The following is a 22,946-nucleotide window of genomic DNA, read 5'->3' on the forward strand; positions in this document are numbered from 1 at the left end:
ACTGCCCATTTTCCTGAATTTTAAATAACAAATACTATTTCTCAAGATCTTCATTTTATTATTAAATTCAACTAATTACTACCTGTTTAAAAATAAATAAATTTCAGAATATCTGAAACTCAGTTTCTGTTATAAGTGACAGAAAATGAACTAAGACATGTGCTAAGTAGGATTTATGATTTTATGAACTTTGAATTTTGTTTTTAATACAGTTGTTTAAACTTCATTATGGGCTGGGTATGGTGGCTCTTGCCTGTAATTCCTGCATTTTGAGAGGCTGACATTGGAGGATTGCTTGAGGCCAGGAGTTTGAGCCAGCCTGGCCAACATAGGTAGGCCCCATCTCTACAAAAAAAAAAAAAAAAAAAAAAATTAGCTAGGCATGGTGGTACATGCCTGTGGTGCACCTAATTGGGAGACTGAGGTGGGAGGATCACTTGAGCCCAGGAGGTTGAGGCTGCAGTAAGCTGAGATTGTGCCACTGCACTCCAGACTGGGCGACAGAGAGAGACTGTCTCAAAAAACAAAACAAAACAAAACAAAACACAAATAGATTTCATTATGGTGCAGTTATTTTTTTTCCCTCATTGTACTCCTAAGAAACTTTCTGTAAGTCTATGCTATAATATTAAAATAAAGTATACCTTCTTCATAAGATACCAAATTTATTAACCAAGGTGAAAAAATTGCTGACAAACTACCAGGCTGGTTTCACCTACCTATGTAATAATGTTTTCTCTAATAAATTACATTTGAAGATGTTATGAGCAGATGACCATGCCATATGAACAACAAACTATGAAGAATGAGCATTTATAAACATGTTACTTTTGTTATTGAATAAAATTTACAACCAGGTTAATCTGACACATTTAATGTATGCATAATTGTTATTGTGCTGTGAGGTAATTAGGCATAAATGGTAAGTAGTTCATGTAAATCACTATAATTAGAATTACTTTTACACAGCCAAATCAAGCATTTCCAGAGTCAGGGAGGGAGAGAATTAAATAGAGTATGGAGCTACTCTGAAAATCTGTGTTTCCATTAATCAGGGGTCTATAGGCAGCCAGGTTTTTTCATCTCTTAGGAGGAGACATTGTAGCGCAAGAAACCTAAGAATTGGGAGCCGCAGAACTCCTTTCCTTTTTCTCCTGCCCTCTACCAGATAATTTTCAGTTTTTCCCTAATGAGAACTTATTTCCAACTCCCTTTTATATCCTACCATCTTTTATTTGGATACACCCTCCTCACCCTTCCAAGAACAATGCATGAGGCAGATGGAAAAGAACTCAATTCTACTATTGTACTCAGAACAGCCACAGGCAATACATAAATAACTATATTCCAATAAATCTTTATTTACAAAAACAAGTGTCATGCTGGATTTAGCCCATGGCGGTAATTTGCTGGCCCTTGCTCTAGATGACTGCTACCTGACTAGGTATGAGAGCTGGTAGATGATTACCTAGTCTAGCTTTCCAGTTTAATATTCCATTACTGTATTGTATCCCTGCCTCTATTCAACAGGAACTATTCACTGTTCCATTAAATAGACAAACAAATAGAACAAAATAGAAAGTTCAAAATATACATGGAAACTTGATATATGATTGAGTTGACATTGTGAATCAGTAGGAAAAGGATCGTCTATTCACTAAATTAGCATGGGATCATTGGTTATCTATGTGAAGATTAAAATAAAATTAGGTACTTACCTCAAGCCTGTAATCCCAGCACTTTGGGAGGCCGAGAGGAGCGGATCACGTGGATCACGAGGTCATAAGATCAAGACCACCCTGGCTAACACGGTGAAACCCCGTCTCTACTAAAAAATACAAAAACTAGCCGGCGAGGTGGCGGGCGCCTGTAGTCCCAGCTACTCGGGAGGCTGAGGCAGAGAATGGCGTGAACCCGGGAGGCGGAGTTTGCAGTGAGCTGAGATCCGGCCACTGAACTCCAGCCTGGGCGACAGAGCGAGACTCGTCTCAAAAAAAAAAAAAAAAAAAAAAAAAAAATTAGGTACTTACCTCTAGAAATAAATGCCCTAAATTTAAAGTGAAACTTAAGAACTTCTTGAAGAAAATATAGAGGAATAACTTTATGAACTTGAGAAAAGGAATAATTTCTTTTCTTTTTTTCGAGATAGAGTTTTGCTCTGTTGCCCAGGCTGGAGGGCAGGGTTGTAGTCATGGCTCACTGCAGCCTTGACCTCCTGGGCTCAAGCAATCCTCTTAGCTTAGCCTCCCCAGTAGCTGGGACTACATGTGCATACCACCACGCCTGGCTAATTTTTTGTGTTTTGTGGAGATGTGGTCTCACCATGTTGCCCAGGCTGATCTAAACTCGTGGCCTCAAGCAATTCATCTGCCTCAGCCTTCCAAAGTGCTGGTGTTACAGGCTGAGCCATCCTGCTCAGCCAGAAGAATTTCTTATACAAGATATGAAAGTCCAAAATATATATATTCATATTGTCCTATAAATTGAAAAAAAATAAAAAAGTCCAGCTTATAAAGGTAAACACCAATACATTTGACTATGTTAAAATTTAAAACTTCTAGTTAACAAAAGGTACCATAGAAAAAGTGAAAAGGTAGACAACAGACTGGGAGAAAAGATTTTTCATCAAAAATAATTGACTACTGGCTGGGCATGGTGGCTCATGCCTGTAATCCCAGCACTTTGGGAGGCCGAGGTGGGAGGATCACCTGAGGTCAGGAGTTCGAGACCAACCTGGCCAACATGGTGAAAGCCTGTCTCAACTAAAATTACAAAAATTAAGGCCGGGCGCGGTGGCTGAAGCCTGTAATCCCAGCACTTTGGGAGGCCGAGACGGGCGGATCACGAGCTCAGGAGATCGAGACCATCCTGGCTAACACGGTGAAACCCCGTCTCTACTAAAAATACAAAAACTAGCCGGGCGAGGTGGCGGGCGCCTGTAGTCCCAGCTACTTGGGAGGCTGAGGCAGGAGAATGGCGTAAACCCGGGAGGCGGAGCTTGCAGTGAGCTGAGATCAGGCCACTGCACTCCAGTCCAGGCGACAGAGTGAGACTCCGCCTCAAAAAAAATAAAAAATAAAAAAAAAAAATAAAATTACAAAAATTAGCCAAGCGTGGTGGTGGGTGCCTGTAATTCCAGTTACTCGGAAGGCTGAGGCATGAGAATCGCTTGAACTCGGGAGGCGGAGGTTGCAGTGAGGTGATATCTGCCACTGCACTCCAGCCTGGGTGACACAGCGAGACTCCATCTCAAAAAAAAGTTGATTATGAATCACTCTCTAGAATATGTAAAGAACCCTGACCCGGTGCAATGGCTCATGCCTGTAATCTCAACAGTATGAGAGGCTGAGGGTTGGGAGGATCACTTCAGGCCGGGAGTTTGAAACCAGCCTGAGCAACATAGCAAGACCTCCTCTCTGCAAATAATAATAATAAAATATAAAGAACTTCTACCATATAATAGAAAAACAAACAACCCAGTAGAAAAATAGACAAAGGAGAGTATCTTTTTTTTTTTTTTCAGAAATAACTAGAAGATGCCACAAGACTGGATAAACAAATCAGAATGTATTTATAAAGTGGAATGTTGCTTAGCATGGGGATGATAAACTATACATTCAGGTGGTTAATACTGAGGAGGAAGGGGACAAGGGAGGCTTCAACTATAATTAATGCTTTATTACTTGAATTTTGAAATAAATGTCAACATAGAAAGATTTGATAAACCTGGAGGGTGGGTAACGTGCTGTCCCATAGAGTCTTCAATTTTGCCTCTTTGTAATATTCCATTGTGAAAATATTTTACATGTGATTGTGAGATATTTCAACAGGTTATATATATATATATATATATATTTTTGAGACGGAGTCTTGATCTGTCACACAGACTGGAGTTCAGTGGTGCAATCTCGGCTCGCTGCAACCTCCACCTCCTGGGTTCAAGCAATTCTCATGCCTCAGCCTCCCATGTAGGTAGGACTACAGGCCACCATGCCCGGCTAATTTTTGTATTTTTAGTAGATGCTGTGTTTCACCATGTTGGCCAGGCTGGTCTCAAACTCTTGGCCTCAAGTAATTGCCCACCTCAGCCTCCCAAAGTGCTGGGATTACAGGTGTGAGCCACTGTGCCTGGCAGGGTTAGTTGATTTTTTTTTTTTTTTCATTTTGAAAAAATTACAACTTTTCTTGAAAATATAATTTTATTTTATTTTATTTATTTATTTATTTTTTTGAGACGGAGTTTCGCTCTGTCACCCAGGCTGGAGTGCAGTGGCCGGATCTCAGCTCACTGCAAGCTCCGCCCCCCGGGTTTACACCATTCTCCTGCCTCAGCCTCCCGAGTAGCTGGGACTGCAGGCACCCGCCACCTCGCCCAGCTAGTTTTTTGTATTTTTTAGTAGAGACGGGGTTTCACCGTATTAGCCAGGATGGTCTCGATCTCTCCTGACCTCGTGATCCGCCCGTCTCGGCCTCCCAAAGTGCTGGGATTACAGGCTTGAGCCACCGCGCCCGGCGAAAATATAATTTTAGAGTCTACTAGTTCAGCCTTTCCTTCTTACAAACAGACTGAGGGGCTGGGTGTGGTGAGTCATGCCTGTAATCCCAGCACTTTGGGAGGCTGAGGTGGGTGGATCACTTGAGCCCAGGAGTTTGAGATGAGCCTAGGCATCATGGCAAGACTTCATCTCTAAAAAATAAAAATTAAAACATTTAAAAATCCAAATAGACTGTGGAAGGGGAATTATTAGCACAGTTCTCAGAAAGGCATATGAAATATGTTTATAAGAGGGTTTTCGCAATGCAATGTTTTCCTCTTTCTGAAATTTCATAAACTGAATACATATAAATCTGATCACACTCTTCTCCTGCTTAAGGCTTTCAGCCCCCTCCAGATAAAATACAAACTCAGCATGTTCTTCAAGGTTCTTGAGAGCCTAGTCCCTGCCTTTTGCCAACCTCCTCTGCCATTGTTCTCTGCTGGCAATAAAAGCCCCAGCTATAATGACCTGCTTGAAGATCCTTGGATGAGGCTGATACCTTATTTTGTTTCTGGGTCTTTGCTAAAGCTGCCCACCCCACATCCTTTTGTTATGGCTCATCTCACATTGCCTGCTGGTGACCACATGCTTCTCTGGTAGATATTTTCTTTCTTTCTTTCTTCCTTCCTTCCTTCCTTCCTTCCTTCCTTCCTTCCTTCCTCCCTCCCTCCCTCCCTCCCCCCTCTTTCTTTCTTTCTTTCCTTTCTTTTTTGAGATGGAGTCTTACTCTGTCACCCGGGCTGGAGTGCAGTGGCACGATCTCAGCTCATGGCAACCTCCGCCTCCCAAGTTAAAGAGATTTTCATGGCCTCAGCTTCTGAAGCAGCTGGGATTACAGGCATTTGCCACCATGCCTGGCTAATTTTTAGTAGAGATGAGCCAGGCTGGTCTTGAACTCCTGACCTGAAGTGATCTTCCTACATTGGCCTCCAAAAGTGCTGGGATTACAGGTGTGGGCCACTGCCCCTGGCCGGTTTTTCTTTTCTTGGTCTTCTGGGCCTGAAGAATCCCAGCCCACTGCCTAGCACAAAGTAGGTGCTCAATACTCAATTCATGTTTGTGGAACGAATGAAACATGAATGAATAACAAAGCCATCACTAAAGAGTCACAGAACCTATCTGTGTGTCTGTGTGAGAGGATAGGTGTCTCCATTGAGTGCCTGTATCCACATATGTCTCTGTGAATGTGTCCTGTTCTCATTCCCTCCTTAACATCAGTTCTTAGCTAACCCTGAAGATGCCTGGAAGGACAGTTTAATTTCTCAGATTCAGAAAAACAACAGTGTTCAGAACCAGGGATATTTTCCACATCTTTCTTTTGCTGAAGCCCAGATTGGCTTGAGAATAATGCTCGTATCTTAGTAGTAGACTGAATTAGTAGTGGACTGGAGTAGACCAGACCTAGCAGAGCTTCACCTAAGCCAGGCCAAAAGCAGAGTATCAGGTAGGAGCAAAGTGAACATGGAAGGATTTGCCAGAAAACTAGCCTGCTGTCATTTGTCTCCCAGTGGTGATGTAGGAACTTATAAATGTTTGTGACTTGAATGCATGAGACATCAAAAAGTCATTTGCATCTTTAAATTGTGTTATAATCAGAAATTGAGCTATTTCTTACACTAGTAGTTTTAGAGTTTTAAGCACACCCCCATCTTATTTAGATACTTAAATAGGCTTAATTATGCTAGTAAACTGAGCAAGTTGATGTATTATACTTTAGGTTGCCGAGATTCTTTTGCAAATCAGCTAAAGACATTTCAAAAACCATTTTCATTTAAAGAGAATTTATGGGTGCTAATATATAGTTCAGTTTTTTAGTTTTTAAAGATCTTCTTAGAAACCTGAAATGATCTACTTTTATCAAAAAGTGGTCCATGTTGAGAATGCTATAATGCCAGTTTTTAAAAGATGTAATTATGCTCAGCATTCCAGCTGGAATCATTGTTTCTGATTCTATCATTTTGGGAGATAATAATGCAATGGTGGGGGGAATGGAGAGAAACAGGAAAAGTAGTATTCCTGCATTTTAAACAAATTGAAAACAACACTTTTTATTTTAACAGCACCACCCTTATTATCTAATTGTCCTAGTGGAAATGATGCCAGAGTAGCAGGTGGATAGTGACCCAGAAAGGCAGAGGACGTGCTATTTCAATGTATAACTTTGATGAGAATCACCTTGGATCATTTTTTAATGCTAGAATTTTGATATCATAGGGAACAAAGGATAATGTTAAAATCATTAAATCAAAATATTTGGAATGATGGATGACATACATTCTTTTAGTTTGCAGTAAAGGAATAGTTTTGATAACAGTTTTGAAAGCAAATGTATACAATACAAATATGCAGATATTTTTGAATAATTTTAGGTTTAGTTCAAAAGTAAAAGTAATACAGTAATTAGTCATCTTACCAAATTTTTTTCTGTTTTTTTCCAACTTTTCATTTTGAAAAGTTCCAGCAATATACTTAGATCCACTAATGGTTAACATTTTGCCACATTTGTTTAACCTTCCCTCTAAATATCTTATTTTCTGGAACCATCTACAAGTCAGTTGCATCATAATACTTGACCCCTAAATATATCACATATAACGCCTCACAAGGACCTTTTTCCTGCATAACTATATTATCATCATCACATTCTAGAAATTTAACACTCATTTAGTAATGTTATCTAACCTTCCAGGTTCAAATGATTCTTGTGCTTCAGCCTCCTGAGTAGCTGGGACTACAGGCACGTGCCACCACACCCGAGTAATTGTTATATTTTTAGTAGAGATGGGGTTTCACTACTGTGTTGGCCAGGGTGGTCTCAAACTCTTGGCTTCAAGTGGTCTGCCCATGTTGGTCTTCCAAAGTGCTGGAATTACAGGTGTGAGCCACTGTACCCAGGCAGAAAATAAATTCTTTAATTTTTTTTTTTTTTGGGGGACAGTCTTGCTCTGTTGCCCAGCCTGGAGTGCAGTGGCATGATCTCTGTGTACTGCAACCTCTGCCTACCGGGTTCAAGTGATTCTCCCACCTCAGTCTCCTGTGTAGCTGGGATTACAGGTGTGTGCCACCACGCCTGGCTAAGTTTTGTATTTTTAGTAGAAATGGGGTTTCACTATGTTGGCCAGGCTGGTTTCGAACTCCTCACCTCCCACCTTGGCCTCCCAAAGTGCTGGATTACAGGTGTGAACTACTGAAAATTCTTTTAAGTTATTTTTTAGTTTTTAATTTTTGTGGGTACATAGTAGGTGTATCTGTTTATGGGGTACATGGGATGTTTTGATATAGGCATGCAGTGTGAAATAATCACATCATGGAGAATGGGATATCTGGCCCCTCAAACATTTACCTTTTGTGTTATAATCAGAATATATACTCTTTTAGTTATTTTAAAATCTACAATAAGTTATTGACTATAGTCATTCTGTTGTGCTGTCAAATAGTAGAACTTATTCTTTCTATTTTTTTTTGTACCCATTAACCATCCCCACCTCCCCCTCCACCCCAGCCTCTCACTACACTTCCCAGTCTCTGGTAACCATCCTTCTACTCTCTGTGTTCATGAGTTCAATTGCTTTGATTTTTAGATCCCACAAATAAGTGAGAATATGTGGTGTTTGTCTTTTTGTGCCTGGCTTATTTCACTTAATGTAATGACCTCCAGTTTCATTCATGTTGTTGCAAATAACAGGATCTCATTTTTTTTTATGGCTGAAGAGGACTCGTAACTGATGCAATTTTTTTTTTTTTTTTTTTTTTTGCAGTTTATTTGCTGTTTTTCCTTCCTCAGGATTTTTTCTAACAGAAAGTTTTAATTTCAGTGGTCGTTTTTTTTTTGTTTTGTTTTGTTTTTTTTGAGATGGAGTCTCACTCTGTTGTCGAGTCTGGAGTGCAGTGGTGTGATCTCAGCTCACTGCAACCTCCACCTCCCAAGTTAAAGCGATTCTCCTGCCTCAGCCTCTCCCAAGTAGCTGGGATTACGTGTGTGTGCCACCACAGCCAGCTAATTTTTGTATTTTTAGTAGAGACAGGGTCTCACCTTATTGGTCAGGCTGGTCTCGAACTCCTGACCTCAAGTGATCTGCCAGCCTCAGCCTCCCAAAGTGCTGGGATTACAGGTGTGAGCCGCCACCCCCTGCCTTAATTTCACTATTTTTAATGTATCTATTTTTTTCCCTTATGGTCTCTGGGCCTATGTCTTGTGAAATAGTACACTTTAAGATTGTAAAAGTAAATTAATTGGAAAACATTTTATAAATCAACAGCTTTATAAGCTGTTGATAAGAAGGATTACAAGAGAAGAGGAATTTGATTTGATGGGCCTGGTTCCTGAGAAGGTAGATGGGGTATGAAATTAAACACTGATAGAAGGTTGGAAGAAGGACAGGAAGAGGAATCGTTTTCCTTTGTAACAGGAGGAATGTCACAGGAGGGAGGAATGGATGGGTGCAGATGTGGGTGGGATTGCAGTTTCACGTAGGAAGTTGAGGGACTTTCAACCCAATGCCTTCTGTTCTCTCTTTATGAAGAAGTAGGAGACATCTTCTGAAAGTGATGAGTGAAATGTAGTTTTGCTTAATGGGAAGTAAGAAGGTTCCAGAGATTCTTTGCAGAGACACAGTGAACTCACTAGGGAAACAGAATTGTTGACAATATGGAGAGTCCAGAGAGAGGGTCCACTCTGCACGACTGTCAGACTTTTTTCAGCAATCCTCAGCAATCTGGGTGAAGTTCATGGAAGGGTATATATTTTAGTATGAGATTTTTCTTTTTTTAGCTATCTTTTTATCATTTATATATAATTTTATTAAATTATGATTAGAGTACATTCGATTCTTTGGAATTTATTGAAGTTTTCTTTCTGGCTTAGCATATGGACTATATTTGAAATCATGCTGCTTGTTCTTGAATGTATTCTTGGTTTGTTGGGTTTAGAGTTTATATGGATGTAAATTGCTTGAACTTACTAATTGTATTGTTCAGATCTTTGAGAGGGATGTGTCAAAGGATGTGGTGTTTCTTTTTCCACGAATTACAGGTCTGAGTATAAACAGGTATTGGTAAGCACATTATGCTTGCAGTCTTTGGTGTGATTACACATGCAGAGGTGAGCAGTGACGGGGAAATTCCCTATGCTGGGCCCTGCACCCAACAGATAAGGAGACAGCAGGTTGGAGAGTTGAGAGGGCTTACCCAGGGTCACCTAGCTAATCAATAGCCAGCCAGGATTTGTACCTAGATCTTTTGGGTTCAACTCTAATACTCTTCTGCCATATCTCTTATGCTTGGTGGAGGTAGGTGGTAGGTTATCACCGTCTTCCAACATCATCCTTAAGCTTACGATCTATCTGCACAATCTAAAAGGTGATGTCACTGGATCCTCATCAAAAGCCCATTAGAGAAGGTGTCATTATCCTACTTTACAAACTCCCAAAGATACAGGTAACTTGTGACAAATCTTATAACTGGTCACTAGAGAAACTGAATCATTTCAGATTTTAAAGTCTGAGTCTAATGTTACGTGTGTGCATTTTGGGAGTCCGGAATGTATCAGAGTCCTGGCAGAAAACAGTTCACAGTAGATGTTTCAATAAAGACCAAATTTAGAGACTACATAGAGAGGCATGGGCAGGCTTAAGGTAGCAAACAAGGGATGGAAGGGCAAAGGAGGAGACTGGTGAGAGCTAGAGCTGTGGCCTGAGGGATGGGCTGCTTGTTGGTCTGGAGGGATGTGGCTCTACTGAGACACATCTCTGAAGCAGGGAGGGATGGGAGAGAACGACCCATCCCTTTCTATGCCCTCTCTCCTATTTCCTGCAAGGAATGCCTCCCATGGGCTGAACCAGCCAGGAGCCAGCCAGAAAGGTCAGTCTCTTGGGGTACAGACAGGAGGAAGAAGGCATCAGGGGAGGGGAGCACATGGAGAATAACCAGCACCGAGAAACAGTGTAAGGATGGAGTTCACTGTGATTTCTGAGACATAAGGAAAGTTACAGGGAATTAAATTTAAGGAAGGAAATTTAATAGAACAGAAACATAGCGTTAAGTTGTGAGAAATATAAATTGGGAGCATGCAAATGATGTGGGTTCCTAAGGGACAGTCATTTTGAAGAAAACCATGTAAACCTTCCTCTCCCCGAAATCACTACTATTAATAAAGAATTAAAAAACTTCTTTAGGACCCATTTTATAGCCTTCTGATTAGTCTTACTTTTCTCCATTTGATTCTCTGATTTTTCCCTTAAGACATAGATTTTTAAGTGCCTTAAAATAATTTCAATAATTATTAGAAAACTGAAATTTTTATTAGGAGGAAATTAGCTTGTTTCCCCAAGTAAAAATAAGTGGAGTATATAATATTGTTTAGATAGACTATGTCTATGTTTAATGATTCTTGTTAGGAGGGTATCCATTTTGTTGATCAATTTGCTTATATTAAAATCTCCATCTTAAACAGTATTCATGTGATACGAGGTATTTGTGATCTTAGATGTTTGAGGATCTTTTCTTTGGCACAGCAGTATCTCTTTGTCATCTTCTAAATGTTACTATAAAATATAATACAACATAACAGATTATATATGTAATATAGAATGTGGTATTTGCTAAAGGGCTCTTTCTGAAATATATTGAGTTGAGAGGGAAAAGTAGAAGAGAGGACCATGAGTGCAAATTTTTCTCTCTTTTAATTTTTTATTTTTTTGAGATGGAGTCTTGCTGTGTCGCCCAGGCTGGAGTGCAATGGTGCGATCTTGGCTCACTGCAACATCTGCCTCCCGGGTTCAAGCAATTATCCTGCCTCAGCCTCCTGAGTAGCCTGCTACCATGCCTGGCTAATTTTTGTATTTTTAGTAGAGACGGGGTTTCACCATGTTGGCCACTGGTTTTGAACTACTGACCTCAAGTGATCCGTCCACCTGGGCCTCCCAAAGTGCTAGGATTACAGGTGTGAGACACCACACCTGGCCAACTTTTTTGGTTTTTTTTTTAGCAGCATTCAGCTCTCTCCATGCAATCTTCCCCTGCGCCACCCCCCCATCTTTCTTCATTTCTTTTCCCTGAACTTCATTTATTCACCCTATCTTGATTATATCATGTAACAGTATTAGAATAGCCCACAAAATGTATTGTGAAGAATTATGAATTGCTATGACACTCTCAGTTGCCTATACAAAATGCTGCTTTCAAAAAATTTCACATACATAGAATATACTTAGAGATTATTAGGTTTTATGCAAGTTTTCCAATTTGAAGCTGTTCTAAAATTAAGAGCATAATGCTTTTTCTGGCACTTGAAAATAGAATAACCAGTGCATGATAATGGTTCATATAAGAAACAAAAAACCAAGAAAAATTAAGAAGTTTTGGCAGGAGTAGAAAACTGTTTTGAGTGGAGATTTAAGAATAGATGGGGAGTTAACATGCAGAGAGATACTAGGAAGCCATCCAGATTGCAGAGTCAAAGCAAAGAAGATCCTTTTGTCTGGCCTAGACCGTGAGTGAGGTCTAGAAGGCACAAGTTACATTTAATAGAGAAAGAAAGCAAAAAGGAACAGGAAAACAAGAGAGGTTTCTGAGGCAGGTTGGAATGAACCCATAAATTATAAAACAAAAGCAGACCAGGTATGATGGCTCATGTTTGCAATCCTAGCGCTTTGGGAGGCCTAGGCAGCAGTTTAAGACCAGACTGAGCAACATAGTGAGACCCTATCTCTACAGGATAGTTTGTTTGTTTGTTTGTGTTTTGAGATGGAGTCTTGTTCTGTTGCCCAGGCTGGGTGCAGTGGTGCGATCTTGGCTCACTGCAGCCTCTGCCTCCTGGTTCAAGCGATTCTCCCACCTCAGCCTCCCAAGTAGCTGAGATTACAGGCATGCACCACAACGCCCAACTAATTTTTGTATTTTCAGAAGAGACAGGGTTTGACCATGTTGGCCTGATTGGTCTTGAACTCCTGACCTCAAGTGGTCTGCCTGCCTTGGCCTCCCAAAGTGCTAGGATTACAGGCATGAGCCATTGCACCCAGCCTACAAGAGAGCTTTTTAAAATAAAATTTAGCTGGATGTAGTGGTATCTGCCTGCCCCAGCTACTTAGGAGGCTGAGGCAAGAGGATTGCTTGAGTCCAGGAGTTCGAGGCCTGAGTGACAGAGTGAGACCCTGTCTCTAAAATAAATAAAATGAAATAAGACAAAACCAAAAGCATTATGGATGAAACCCTGAAAGCTAGGTTTTGAGAATGTTCTCTGCCAAATTATTGACCACTCTGGTTGATGTTAAGTGGCATAATCTTCACTTTTTTCTGTTTTACTCTCCCTTTCTGAACTCACTCCACCCTATCATACCTTGTGTTTGCACAGGTGTTTAGGAACTGCTGCAGAGTTTGAAGGTTACTCTTCTAAGTGTAACAAAATTAAAGATGGTTATCTGGGTTGATAATAGCATTAGGTAAGAGAAGTTCCATTTTGCTTCATCTCCAGAGCCCTTCAGTTTCCAGTTTTGCTCTGGACCTGACTGCTTTCCTGACCTGCAAGCAGGCCTAGAAGCAGGCCTCCCTCTGACAAACTTTTTTCCCTCCCAGGAGCCCTCTACATTTCCCAGAGCCTATGTTTTCTTCTTGCTGAGTGGGAAGTTTTTTTCATACCCTGAATGTATGAAAGGACAATTTTCCATTTTCACACTTGATGAATAGATTGGATGGATTAGTAGGAAATCATTTTTCCACAATGGAAACAATTTCTTTTTTGTAAAGATGGTGTCTTGCTTTGTTGCCCAGGCTAGTCTCAAACTCCTGGGCTCAAGCAATCCTAACGCCTCAGCCTCCCAAACATCATTTATTGAAGAGACAATTTCTTTCTCCCACTATGCTTTATATGGTTTTAGTAGCTTCTCTTATTTTTCCTCAGTATATTATTATATTGACTTCACTTTTATTTTTATTAATTGATTGTGATTGAGTGAGACAGTGTCTCGTTCTGTTGCTCAGGCTGGAGTGCCGTGGTGTGATCTTGATTCACTGCAGTCTCCACTTCCTGGGCTCAAGCAATCCTTCCACCTCAGCCTCCCAAGTAGCTGGGACTATAGGAGTACACCACCATGCCCGGCTGATTTCTGTATTTTTTTGTAGAGATGGGGTTTTGCTATGTTGCCTAGCCTGGTCTCAAACTCCTGAGCTCAAACAATGTGCCCACCTTGGCCTCCCAAAATACTGGGATTACAGGTGTGAGCCACCGTGCCCGGCCTACTTTTATTTTTGAGGTTTTTTTTTTTTTGGATGTCTAGAAGGCACATTTGCTCTGAGTTTATTCCCCTCTGTATATTTGTTCTGGTCTCTGATTTTTATCTTGGAAGTTTCTTCCAAATATCTATTGACCATTGGTACTAACAAGCTGATTGAAGCTCCAGCTTGAGAGGTTTGGTGACTGGTGTGCTTTATTTACCAGAAGGTAATCTGGTAGGGATCTAGGTCTTTCTTTGGGAGAAGCTTAACCAACATAAGTGCCTTTGGGCCTTTTTGTCTGGAGATCATTCAGTTTCTCCAGAAAAATTCTTCTACTCTACTCATTAATTGCTGAGAATGAGCCTAGCTGCCATTGTTTGGGGAGCCCATCTGGGAAAGAAGGGAGAGACTCCATGGATGGTAAATGGTAGAGGGGATGTACATTCAAGGTGTGTGACTGTGAACCCCTCGCTGTGGGCTACTATGGTTATTGCCTCCTGTATTGAATCCTAAGAGGGGCTTCACAGCATTTTTTTCCAATTTTCTTTTGTGGTAATACACACATAAGATTTACCATCTCTCATGTTTTTTTTTTTTTTTTTTTTTTTTTGAGACGGAGTCTCGCTCTGTCACCCAGGCTGGAGTGCAGTGGCCAGATCTCAGCTCACTGTAAGCTCCGCCTCCCGGGTTTACGCCATTCTCCTGCCTCAGCCTCCCGAGTAGCTGGGATTACAGGCGCCGCCACCTCGCCCGGCTAGTTTTTTGTATTTTTAGTAGAGACGGGGTTTCACAGTGTTAGCCAGGATGGTCTCGATCTCTTGACCTCGTGATCCGCCCGTCTCGGCCTCCCAAAGTGCTGGGATTACAGGCTTGAGCCACCGCGCCCGGCCCTCTCATGTTTTAAGAGTACAGTTCAGTAGTATTAAATACATTTGTAATGTCATGCAACCATCACTGCCATTTATCTCCAGAACGCCTTTCATCTTGTAAAACTGAAACTCTGAACCCATTAAACAATAATTCCCCATTCCTTCCTCCCTCCAGCCCCTGGCAACCCCTTTTTCTACTTTTTTCTAATTGAGATGGGGTCTTGCTCTGTTGTCCAGGCTGCAGTACAGTGGTGTGAACACAGCTCACTGTAGCCTTGACCTCCTGGGTTCAAGCAGTCCTCCAACTTCAGTCCCCTGAGTAACTGGGACCACAGGCACATGCCTCCACATCTGGCTAATTCTTTTTAACTACTTGCAGAGATGAGGTCTCCCTATATTGTCCAGGCTGGTCTTGAACTCTTGGGCTCAAGTGATCCTCCTACCTCAGCCTCCCAGAGTGCTCAGATTATAGGTGTGAGCCACAGCGCCTGACTTCTACTTTCTGTCTCTTTAATTTTTCGCTGTTCTAAGTACCTCATGTAAGTGGAGTGATAGTATTTGTCTTTTTGTGACTGGTTTATGTCACTTAGCATAATGTCCTCAATGTTCATTCATGTATATGTTAGAGTTTTTTCCCTTTTTAAGGCTGCATAATATTTCAGTTTTATACATTTTTATATCAAGTTTTTTCTTGCTTATTGTATATAATAGTCCCTCTTGGTTATGTATATAGGACAGTTAGGAAGACTATGTATATGATTATATTTAATTATTTGCATGGTAGAGATTTATAATTTGTTCTTAATTTGCAGCTTTTTTCAAGGAGCAAACCTCCCAGGGGCCTGTATGTTTATGGAGATGTTGGTAAGTGTGTTAAAATAAGTTTTGGGTGGGCAAAACAGAAAGTTTCTCAGCTTTTGCTCAGGGATAATTTCTATTTCTATCCCTCAATCTATTACCAGCAAGGGAATAGGATAAGGCAGGGTAAGGCAGGGAGAAAAGAAAGGGGATAGAGGGTAGTATCTCAGCTTTTACTTTACTTCTCTTAGGATACGGCTATAGTCTAGGGCAGAATTAGTCACCATGTTAGGGTGCAAACATTATTTAACGTATAATGTAATTAATCTCAGGGAAGGAAATCATCTACAGATAGGTTATTAGACAAATCAGGATTCCATGACTCATTAACTCAGCTTAATACTTTTTAAAAAAATAAGCTGTTCTTTTTTACTTTTAATTTCTGCTAATATTTCTAGTCATAACCTAAGCACTAAGATGAATAATTTAGTCATTATTACCTTTAATGTAGTTGATAGTAGATACTCTTAATGCATAAGTGGTAACATTTCCTTGGTCTTCCAGTTCTAGACATTGGGCAGAAAGACTCACATTTTGATGGAAACCTTCTGAGTCGTCACTTCTTTCCAGGTTTTCCTAATCATGTAGTGTCTTGCTTATGAAGTCTTCCCTGACCTCATTCTTACTGAAATATTCTGTTTTGTGGTTTCTATTTTCTTCAAACAAATCCTTTTCTCTTAGTCTTAAACCTCTCCTTGGCCACCCTCAGTCACTGATATCATAAAGGGGTTTCTACTTGGCTTTATTGCCTCCTTGCTTTCAATTATTTCTTTGATGTCTTTTTTAGTTTTTTAATTTTATTTTTTTCTAATCCCTCAGTTTACTGTCAATCAATTATTTCTTCTACTGGCATACTGAAAACTCACATTCACATGTAATGAGGTCAGTTTTGTACTAGACTAATATTGACACTCTAGGCTCCCCTATAGCCACAACACATTTGCCTTATGAGGGAGTAATGGCAGGGAATATTATCTTAGTAACATTTTTAGGAAAAGAAAAAAAAGGGCATTGAATAAGTAGTTTTTTTGTTTGTTTGTTTGTTTTTGAGACGGAGTCTCCCTCTGTCACCCAGGCTGGTGCGGTGGCACGATCTCGGCTCACTGCAAGCTCCGCCTCCCGGCTCACTGCAAGTTCACGCCATTTTCCTGCCTCAGCCTCCCAAGTAGCTGGGACTACAGGTGCCTGCCACCACACCTGGCTAATTTTTTGTGTTTTTAGTAGAGATGGAGTTTCACCGTGTTAGCCAGGATGGTCTCGATCTCCTGACCTCGTGATCCACCCTCCTCAGCCTTCCAAAGTGCTGAGATTACAGGCGTGAGCCATGGCGCCTGGCCGAATAAGTAGTTTTAATGCCTTAAAGATAAAACTGTTCCTTTCTAAACTGTTCCTTCTTTTTCTAATTTGTTTACTGATGCCTTGCATTGAATATCCATTTTATATTTCCAGATTTAGCTAATCTAATAAAAGAGAATAATTTAGTTCACAAAAGTGAACATTAGAGATTGCCCCTTAAAATTCCTTAAGTTCTTGAAATTACAGAAAAGAAGCTCAAACTATTCTTTTTCTTAGTTCATTGGCTAATTGGTACTTTTGAGACCAATGTATACTTACTTCTTATTTAGAAAGCAATTTATAATAGACACTTGATCAATTTTATGTTCCTGCACCTTTGGGCACCATTAATGATTCTCATCCTGTTGTCAGGGCTCATTCTCTGCCTCCTGAGAACATTTACTTCCAGTACCTTCACTTTCATATTAAGTCATTGCTAAAATCAACAACTTTGTTCCTCCTGTTACTTTAACCAGCTGACCATAAATGGAGATGGTTGATAAAGCACAACTACTTCCACTTCTGTAAAAGGACTGTTTTTTTAAACGCTATGAACGTTGTTGGATTTTAGTTTAGAAAATACAGCCATATGGTAACTAACTGAAGGGAAGCACATTACAAGTTATTCATCTGAGTGTTTGAAATCAACAGAAAAGATGTGATAGTATGGGATGTTCATATAGTTTGGGTGTGTGGCAACCTTTGTTTGGAAACATCCTTATAATATAGAGAGGGGAAGAGAAAGGAATTCTGAAATGGGAAGTGAGATGAACATTTTGGTGGCTATAATAAGTTTAGTTCAGACCACTTATAAAATAGGTAATCTGCCAGGCCTGATGGCTCATACCTGTAATCCTAGCACTTTGGGAGCCCGAGGTGGGTGGATTGCTTGAGCCCAGGAGTTCAAGACCAGCCTGGGCAACATGTCAAAACTCTGTCTCCACAAAAAATACAAAAATTAGCCTGACATGGTGGCATGTGCCTATAGTCCCAGCTACTCGAGAGGCTGAGGTGGAAGGATCACTTGAACCTGGGAGGTCAAGGCTGCAGTGAGCCATGATTATGCCACTGCACTCCAGTCTGGGCAACAGAGTGAGACCCCCATCTCAAAAATGAAATAAAATAGGTAATAAAAGATAAAGTTTTCATTTGGGGGGCTCTCTGGGAGAATAGCCTCAAAATGCCACCATAAGCTCTTATTCTTTATTCTTTTCCTTCTTTGGACTTGGGAAACAGGTACTAACTTTTAAGAAGGCTGGGCATGGTGGCTCGTGCCTGTAATATCAGCACTTTGGGAGGCTGAGGTAGGATAATTGCTTAAGACCAGAAGTTTGAGACTAGCCTGGACAACAAGGTGAGACCCCGTCTCTACAAAAAATTAAAAAATTAGCTGAGCATGGTGGTGTGTGCCTGTAGTTCCAGCTACTCAGTAGGATGCTGTGGGAGGATCACTTGAGCCTGGGAGATCAAGGTTGCAGCGAGTTGAGATTATACCACTGCACTCCAGCCTGGGCTACAGAGTGAGGCCCTATCTTAAAAATAAATAAATAAATAAATTGGGCTAGGTGCGGTGGCCCACACCTGTAATCCCAGCAACTTTGGGAGGCTGAGCGGGGCGGATCATTGAGGTCAGGAGTTTCAGACCAGCCTGGCCAAAATGGCAAAACCCTGTCTCTACTAAAAATACAAAAATTACCCTGGCGTGGTGGTGGGTGCCTATAGTCACAGCTACTCAGGAGGCTGAGGCAGAAGAATTGCTTGAACCCGGGAGGTAGAGGTTACAGTGAGCCGAGATCACACCACTGCACTCCAGCGTGGACAACACAGCAAGACTGTCTCAAAATAAATAAATAAATACATGAATAAATAAAATAAAATAAAAATAAATAAACATGCTTGAGCTCAGGAGTTCGAGACCAGCCTGGGCAACATAGTGAGACCTCATTTCTTATTTTTTTTTTTTAAGAAAAATTTAAATAAATAATTTTTAAGGAGACTTCACAGGATAGAGAATAGCTACCTGGTAACACTCCCTTCCCACTTTTCATTCTTGCACTCTATTCGGGCTTTGTCCTGCTCACTTCACCCCTTTCTTCACAGATGTGTTGAGAGGATTGACCCAGATGGAACCTAAATCCTGGAAACTGCAGTAGGGTTGATGTATGAGTTGGAGGGATTATTATCATGGTTCAATCTTGAAATGAATTATTTTTGTTGTAAAATGTTTATCACATCTCATATAGAAGCCCAAAGCTGTGATAGTAGTATTTTGTGGCTTCGTTCATACCCAACAGCTGACTTTCTCACAACAGAGCCTCAATTCTTGACCAGCCGACTACAGTGGTGATGGCGGGGTTAATGAATTCTCTAGTACACTAGAAGAGAATAAAAGTACGTTTTGCTTATCAGCCCCTTTTCTGCTGCCTCCTCGTTTCACCTCACCTGTTTCACATTGACACAGATTCTAATTTCACCAGTTGAAAGATAGGCTGGTTTTAAGGTTAGGAGTTAGGAAGCATAGTTCTCCCTGGCTTGGATGCAGGGATACATGTGCCTACTACACACCTCAGCTGTATTATAGAACCTATTGCTTCTGTGCTACAAACCTGTACAGCATGTTACTGTATTGAATATTGTAGGCAGTTGTAACACTATGGTATTTGTTTATTTAAACATATCTAAACAGAGAAGGTGCAGTAATAGTACAGTATAATAGATAAAATATGGGATGCCTGTTTCACTATGAATGGACTGGAAGTTGCTCTGAATGAGTCAGTGAGTGAGTGGTGAGTGGATGTGAAGGCTGAGGACATTTCTGTATACTACTTTATACAAGATGTTATCAGTGCTGTGTACTTGAGCTATGTGAAATTTATAAAAAAAAAATTAATTGTGCTTCCGTGTTAGGGTAGCTATGACATCACTAAGTGATAGAAATTTTTCAGCTTCTTCATAATCTTTTGGGACCACCATTGGCTATGTGGTCCATTGTTGACCAAAATGTCATTATATGTGTTACTGTTTATAGAAATGCAGTTGATTTTTTGATGACCTTGTATCCTATGGTCTTGCTAAATTTAATTATTAACTCTAGTGGTGATTTGGTAGATTCTTTAGGATTTTTTTTTGTGTATATACAATTAGGTTATCTGCCAATAAAGACAATTTTACTTCTTTAAATTTTTATGCATTTTCTTTCTTTTTGCTGCCTCCTTGCACCAGCTAGGACTCCCAGTACAATGTTGAATAGAAGTAGTGAGTGTAGACATCCTTTTCTGTGTCAAATTGGAGGGGAGAAGTGTTCAGTCTTTTACAAATAAGCATATTAACTGTATGTTTTAAAAAATATATTCAATCGTTTTTATTATGGTAAAACACATAACATAAAATTTTCCTTTTTAAACATTTCCAACGTATAATTCAGTATCATTAAATATGTTCACATTGTTGTACAACTATTACCACCATCCATTTTCAGAACATGAGTGTAGACATTCTTGCCTTTGTCAAATTGTAGGGGAGAAGTGTTCAGTCTTTTACCATTAAGCATATTAACTATAGGTTTTAAAAAATGTATCCAATTGTTTTTATTATGGTAAAACACATTACATAAAATTTACCCTTGTAAACATTTTCAGTGTATAATTCAGTAGTATTACGTCTGTTCATATTATTGTACAACTATTGCCACCATCCATCTTCAGAACATTTTTATCTTCCCAAACTGAAACTCTGTGTCCATTAAACAACAACTTCCTATTCTATCTCTCTCCCACATTTTCCACATCCCACCCTCTGACTCCCCTGGCCTGGCAACCACCATTCTACTTTCTGTCTTTATGAATTTGATTATTCTTCAGTACCTTATATAAATGGAATTGTACAATATTTTTCCTTTTGGGACTGGATTATTTTACTTAGCAAAATATCTTCAAGATTCATCCATATTATTGCACACTGCATATGAGTTGGATTCCTTTTTAAGGCTGAATAATATACTTGGTATTCATGGGGGATTGGTTTCAGGATCCCCTTGGATACCAAAATTTGAGAATACTCAAGTCCTGTATGTAAAATGGTGTAGCATTTGCATATAAACTTTGCGTGTTGTCCTGTATACTTTAAATCCTCTAGATTACTTATAGCAATGTAAGTGGTACATAAATGCTATAATAGTTGTTATACTGTATTGTTTTTTGTTTATATTATGATGATAGGATGATTATTACTATTTTGAAGCAGAATCTCGCTCTGTCACCCAGGTCCTGAAGTGTAGTGGTGTGATCTCAGCACACTGCATCCTCCACCTTCTGGGCTGAAGTGATCATCCTGCCTCAGCTTTTTGAGTAGCTGGGACTACAGGCATGCACCACAATGCCCAGCTAATTTTTATATTTTTTTGTAGAGAAGGGATTTTGCCATGTCACCCAGGCTGGTCTCAATCTCCTGGACTCAAATAATCTGCCTGCCTTGGACTCCCAAATTGCTGGGATTATAGGTGTAAGCCAATCCACCTGTTCCTTATTTTTTATTTTAAAAATAATTTTGATCCACTGTTGGTTGAATCTGGGGATGTGGAAACTAGATACAGAGGGCCAACTGTATCATTTTATGTATATACCACTTTTTGTTTATCCATTCATCCATTAATGGATGTTTGGGTTATTCCATCTTTTGACTATTGTGAATAATTCTGCTGTGAATATTGAGGTGTAAGTATTTGTTTGAATTCCTACTTTCAGTTGTTTTGTGCATATACTCAGAAGTGGAATTGCTGGATTCTATGGTCACACATGTTTAGTTATTTATTTTTTTGGACACAAAGTCTCTCTCTGTTGCCCAGGCTGGAGTGCAGTAGCACGATCATAGCTCACTGCAACCTTGAACTCCTGGGCTCAAGCAATCCTCCCATTTCAGCCTCCCGAGTAGCTGGGACTACAGGCATGCACCACCAAACATGGCTAATATTTTAAATTTTTAGTAGAGATGAGATCTTGCTATGTTGCCTAGGCTGGTCTTCTTGAACTCCTAGTCTCAAGCAATTCTCCCTCCTAGGCCTCCTAAAGTGCTGAAATTATAGGCGTGAACCACTGCACTTAGCCTGTGTTTAATTTTTTGAAGAACTGTCATACTGTTTTCCACAGTGACAGTACCATTGTTATTCTCACTAGCAATGCACAGGTTCCAATTTTTATACATCCTTGCTAACACTTGTTATTTTCTATTCCTTTTTTTTTAAATAGTCGTTCTAATGTAAGTAAAGTGGTATCTTTACCTACATTAGTTTTGATTTGCTTTACCCTAATGATTAATTAATATATTTTTGGTTAGATAATTCATGACTTTATTCTGAATCTATAAGTATACTACACTGTGTGCAGCAGAATTTGAAACTTTGTTAACTTTTCTGGGTAAATATAATTATTTAAAATCTACTGCTAATCACTATATCAAGAGATACCGTACTGAATATTTTTGCAGTGAATGACTTTCCATCAAAATGACTTCTTCATAAGCAAATGTTTGGTGGATTGTTTTTTCATATACAAAAGCACTCTGACATTCAAATGGCATGGGCCCGGTGTCATCTTGTGGCATGGAGGAAACCCAAAAGATAAGATTTAGATCTTCTTACTTTCTGAAGCGCCTTTGGATTCTATTAATTGCAAAGGAATTACTAGACAGGAAGTAATCTTGTGGTGGTGGGAGACGAGGAAGTAGGGAGGATGTGAGACTGGACCAGCATGTGCTGGTCTGGCTTACTGAGGAATGCCAGGTACAAACTGAGCTTGGGCCACTGAACCGAATGCCCTAGGCTTTCTGAGAGGGAATAAGACATTTTATGCTACCTGCATTAAATTCTCAGGCTGTTGGATATTCAGTTACAGTAGTTTCCCCTTATTCATAGAGGATAGTTCCAGTGGATGCTTGTAACCTCACATAGTACTGAACCCTATGTTTTTGTTTTTGTTTTTGTTTTAAGATGGAGTCTCTCTCTTGTTGCCCAGGTTGGAGTGCAGTGGCACCATCTCACTGCAACCTCCGCCTCCCAGGTTCAAGCTATTCTCCTGCCTCAGCCTCCTGAGTAGCTGGGATTACAGGCGCCCACCACCATGCCCGGCTAATTTTCGTACTT

General features: G+C 40.1%; 1 protein-coding gene across 2 annotated transcripts in view; it reads left to right on the forward strand.

Moving 5' to 3' along the window:
• Nucleotides 1-22,946, forward strand: part of AFG1L (AFG1 like ATPase) — a 224,348-nt gene that overhangs the window by 40,008 nt on the left and 161,394 nt on the right. For both annotated transcript variants that reach the window (XM_033234787.1, XM_033234788.1), the window contains exon 3: nt 15,430-15,481. In XM_033234787.1, coding sequence (XP_033090678.1) covers nt 15,430-15,481 — 52 coding nt within the window. The remainder of the gene's footprint in view (nt 1-15,429; nt 15,482-22,946) is intronic.

This window comes from Trachypithecus francoisi, unplaced genomic scaffold (assembly GCF_009764315.1).
Source record: "Trachypithecus francoisi isolate TF-2019V2 unplaced genomic scaffold, Tfra_2.0 Lachesis_group15, whole genome shotgun sequence".
In the NCBI taxonomy this organism is placed as follows: Eukaryota; Metazoa; Chordata; class Mammalia; order Primates; family Cercopithecidae; genus Trachypithecus; species Trachypithecus francoisi.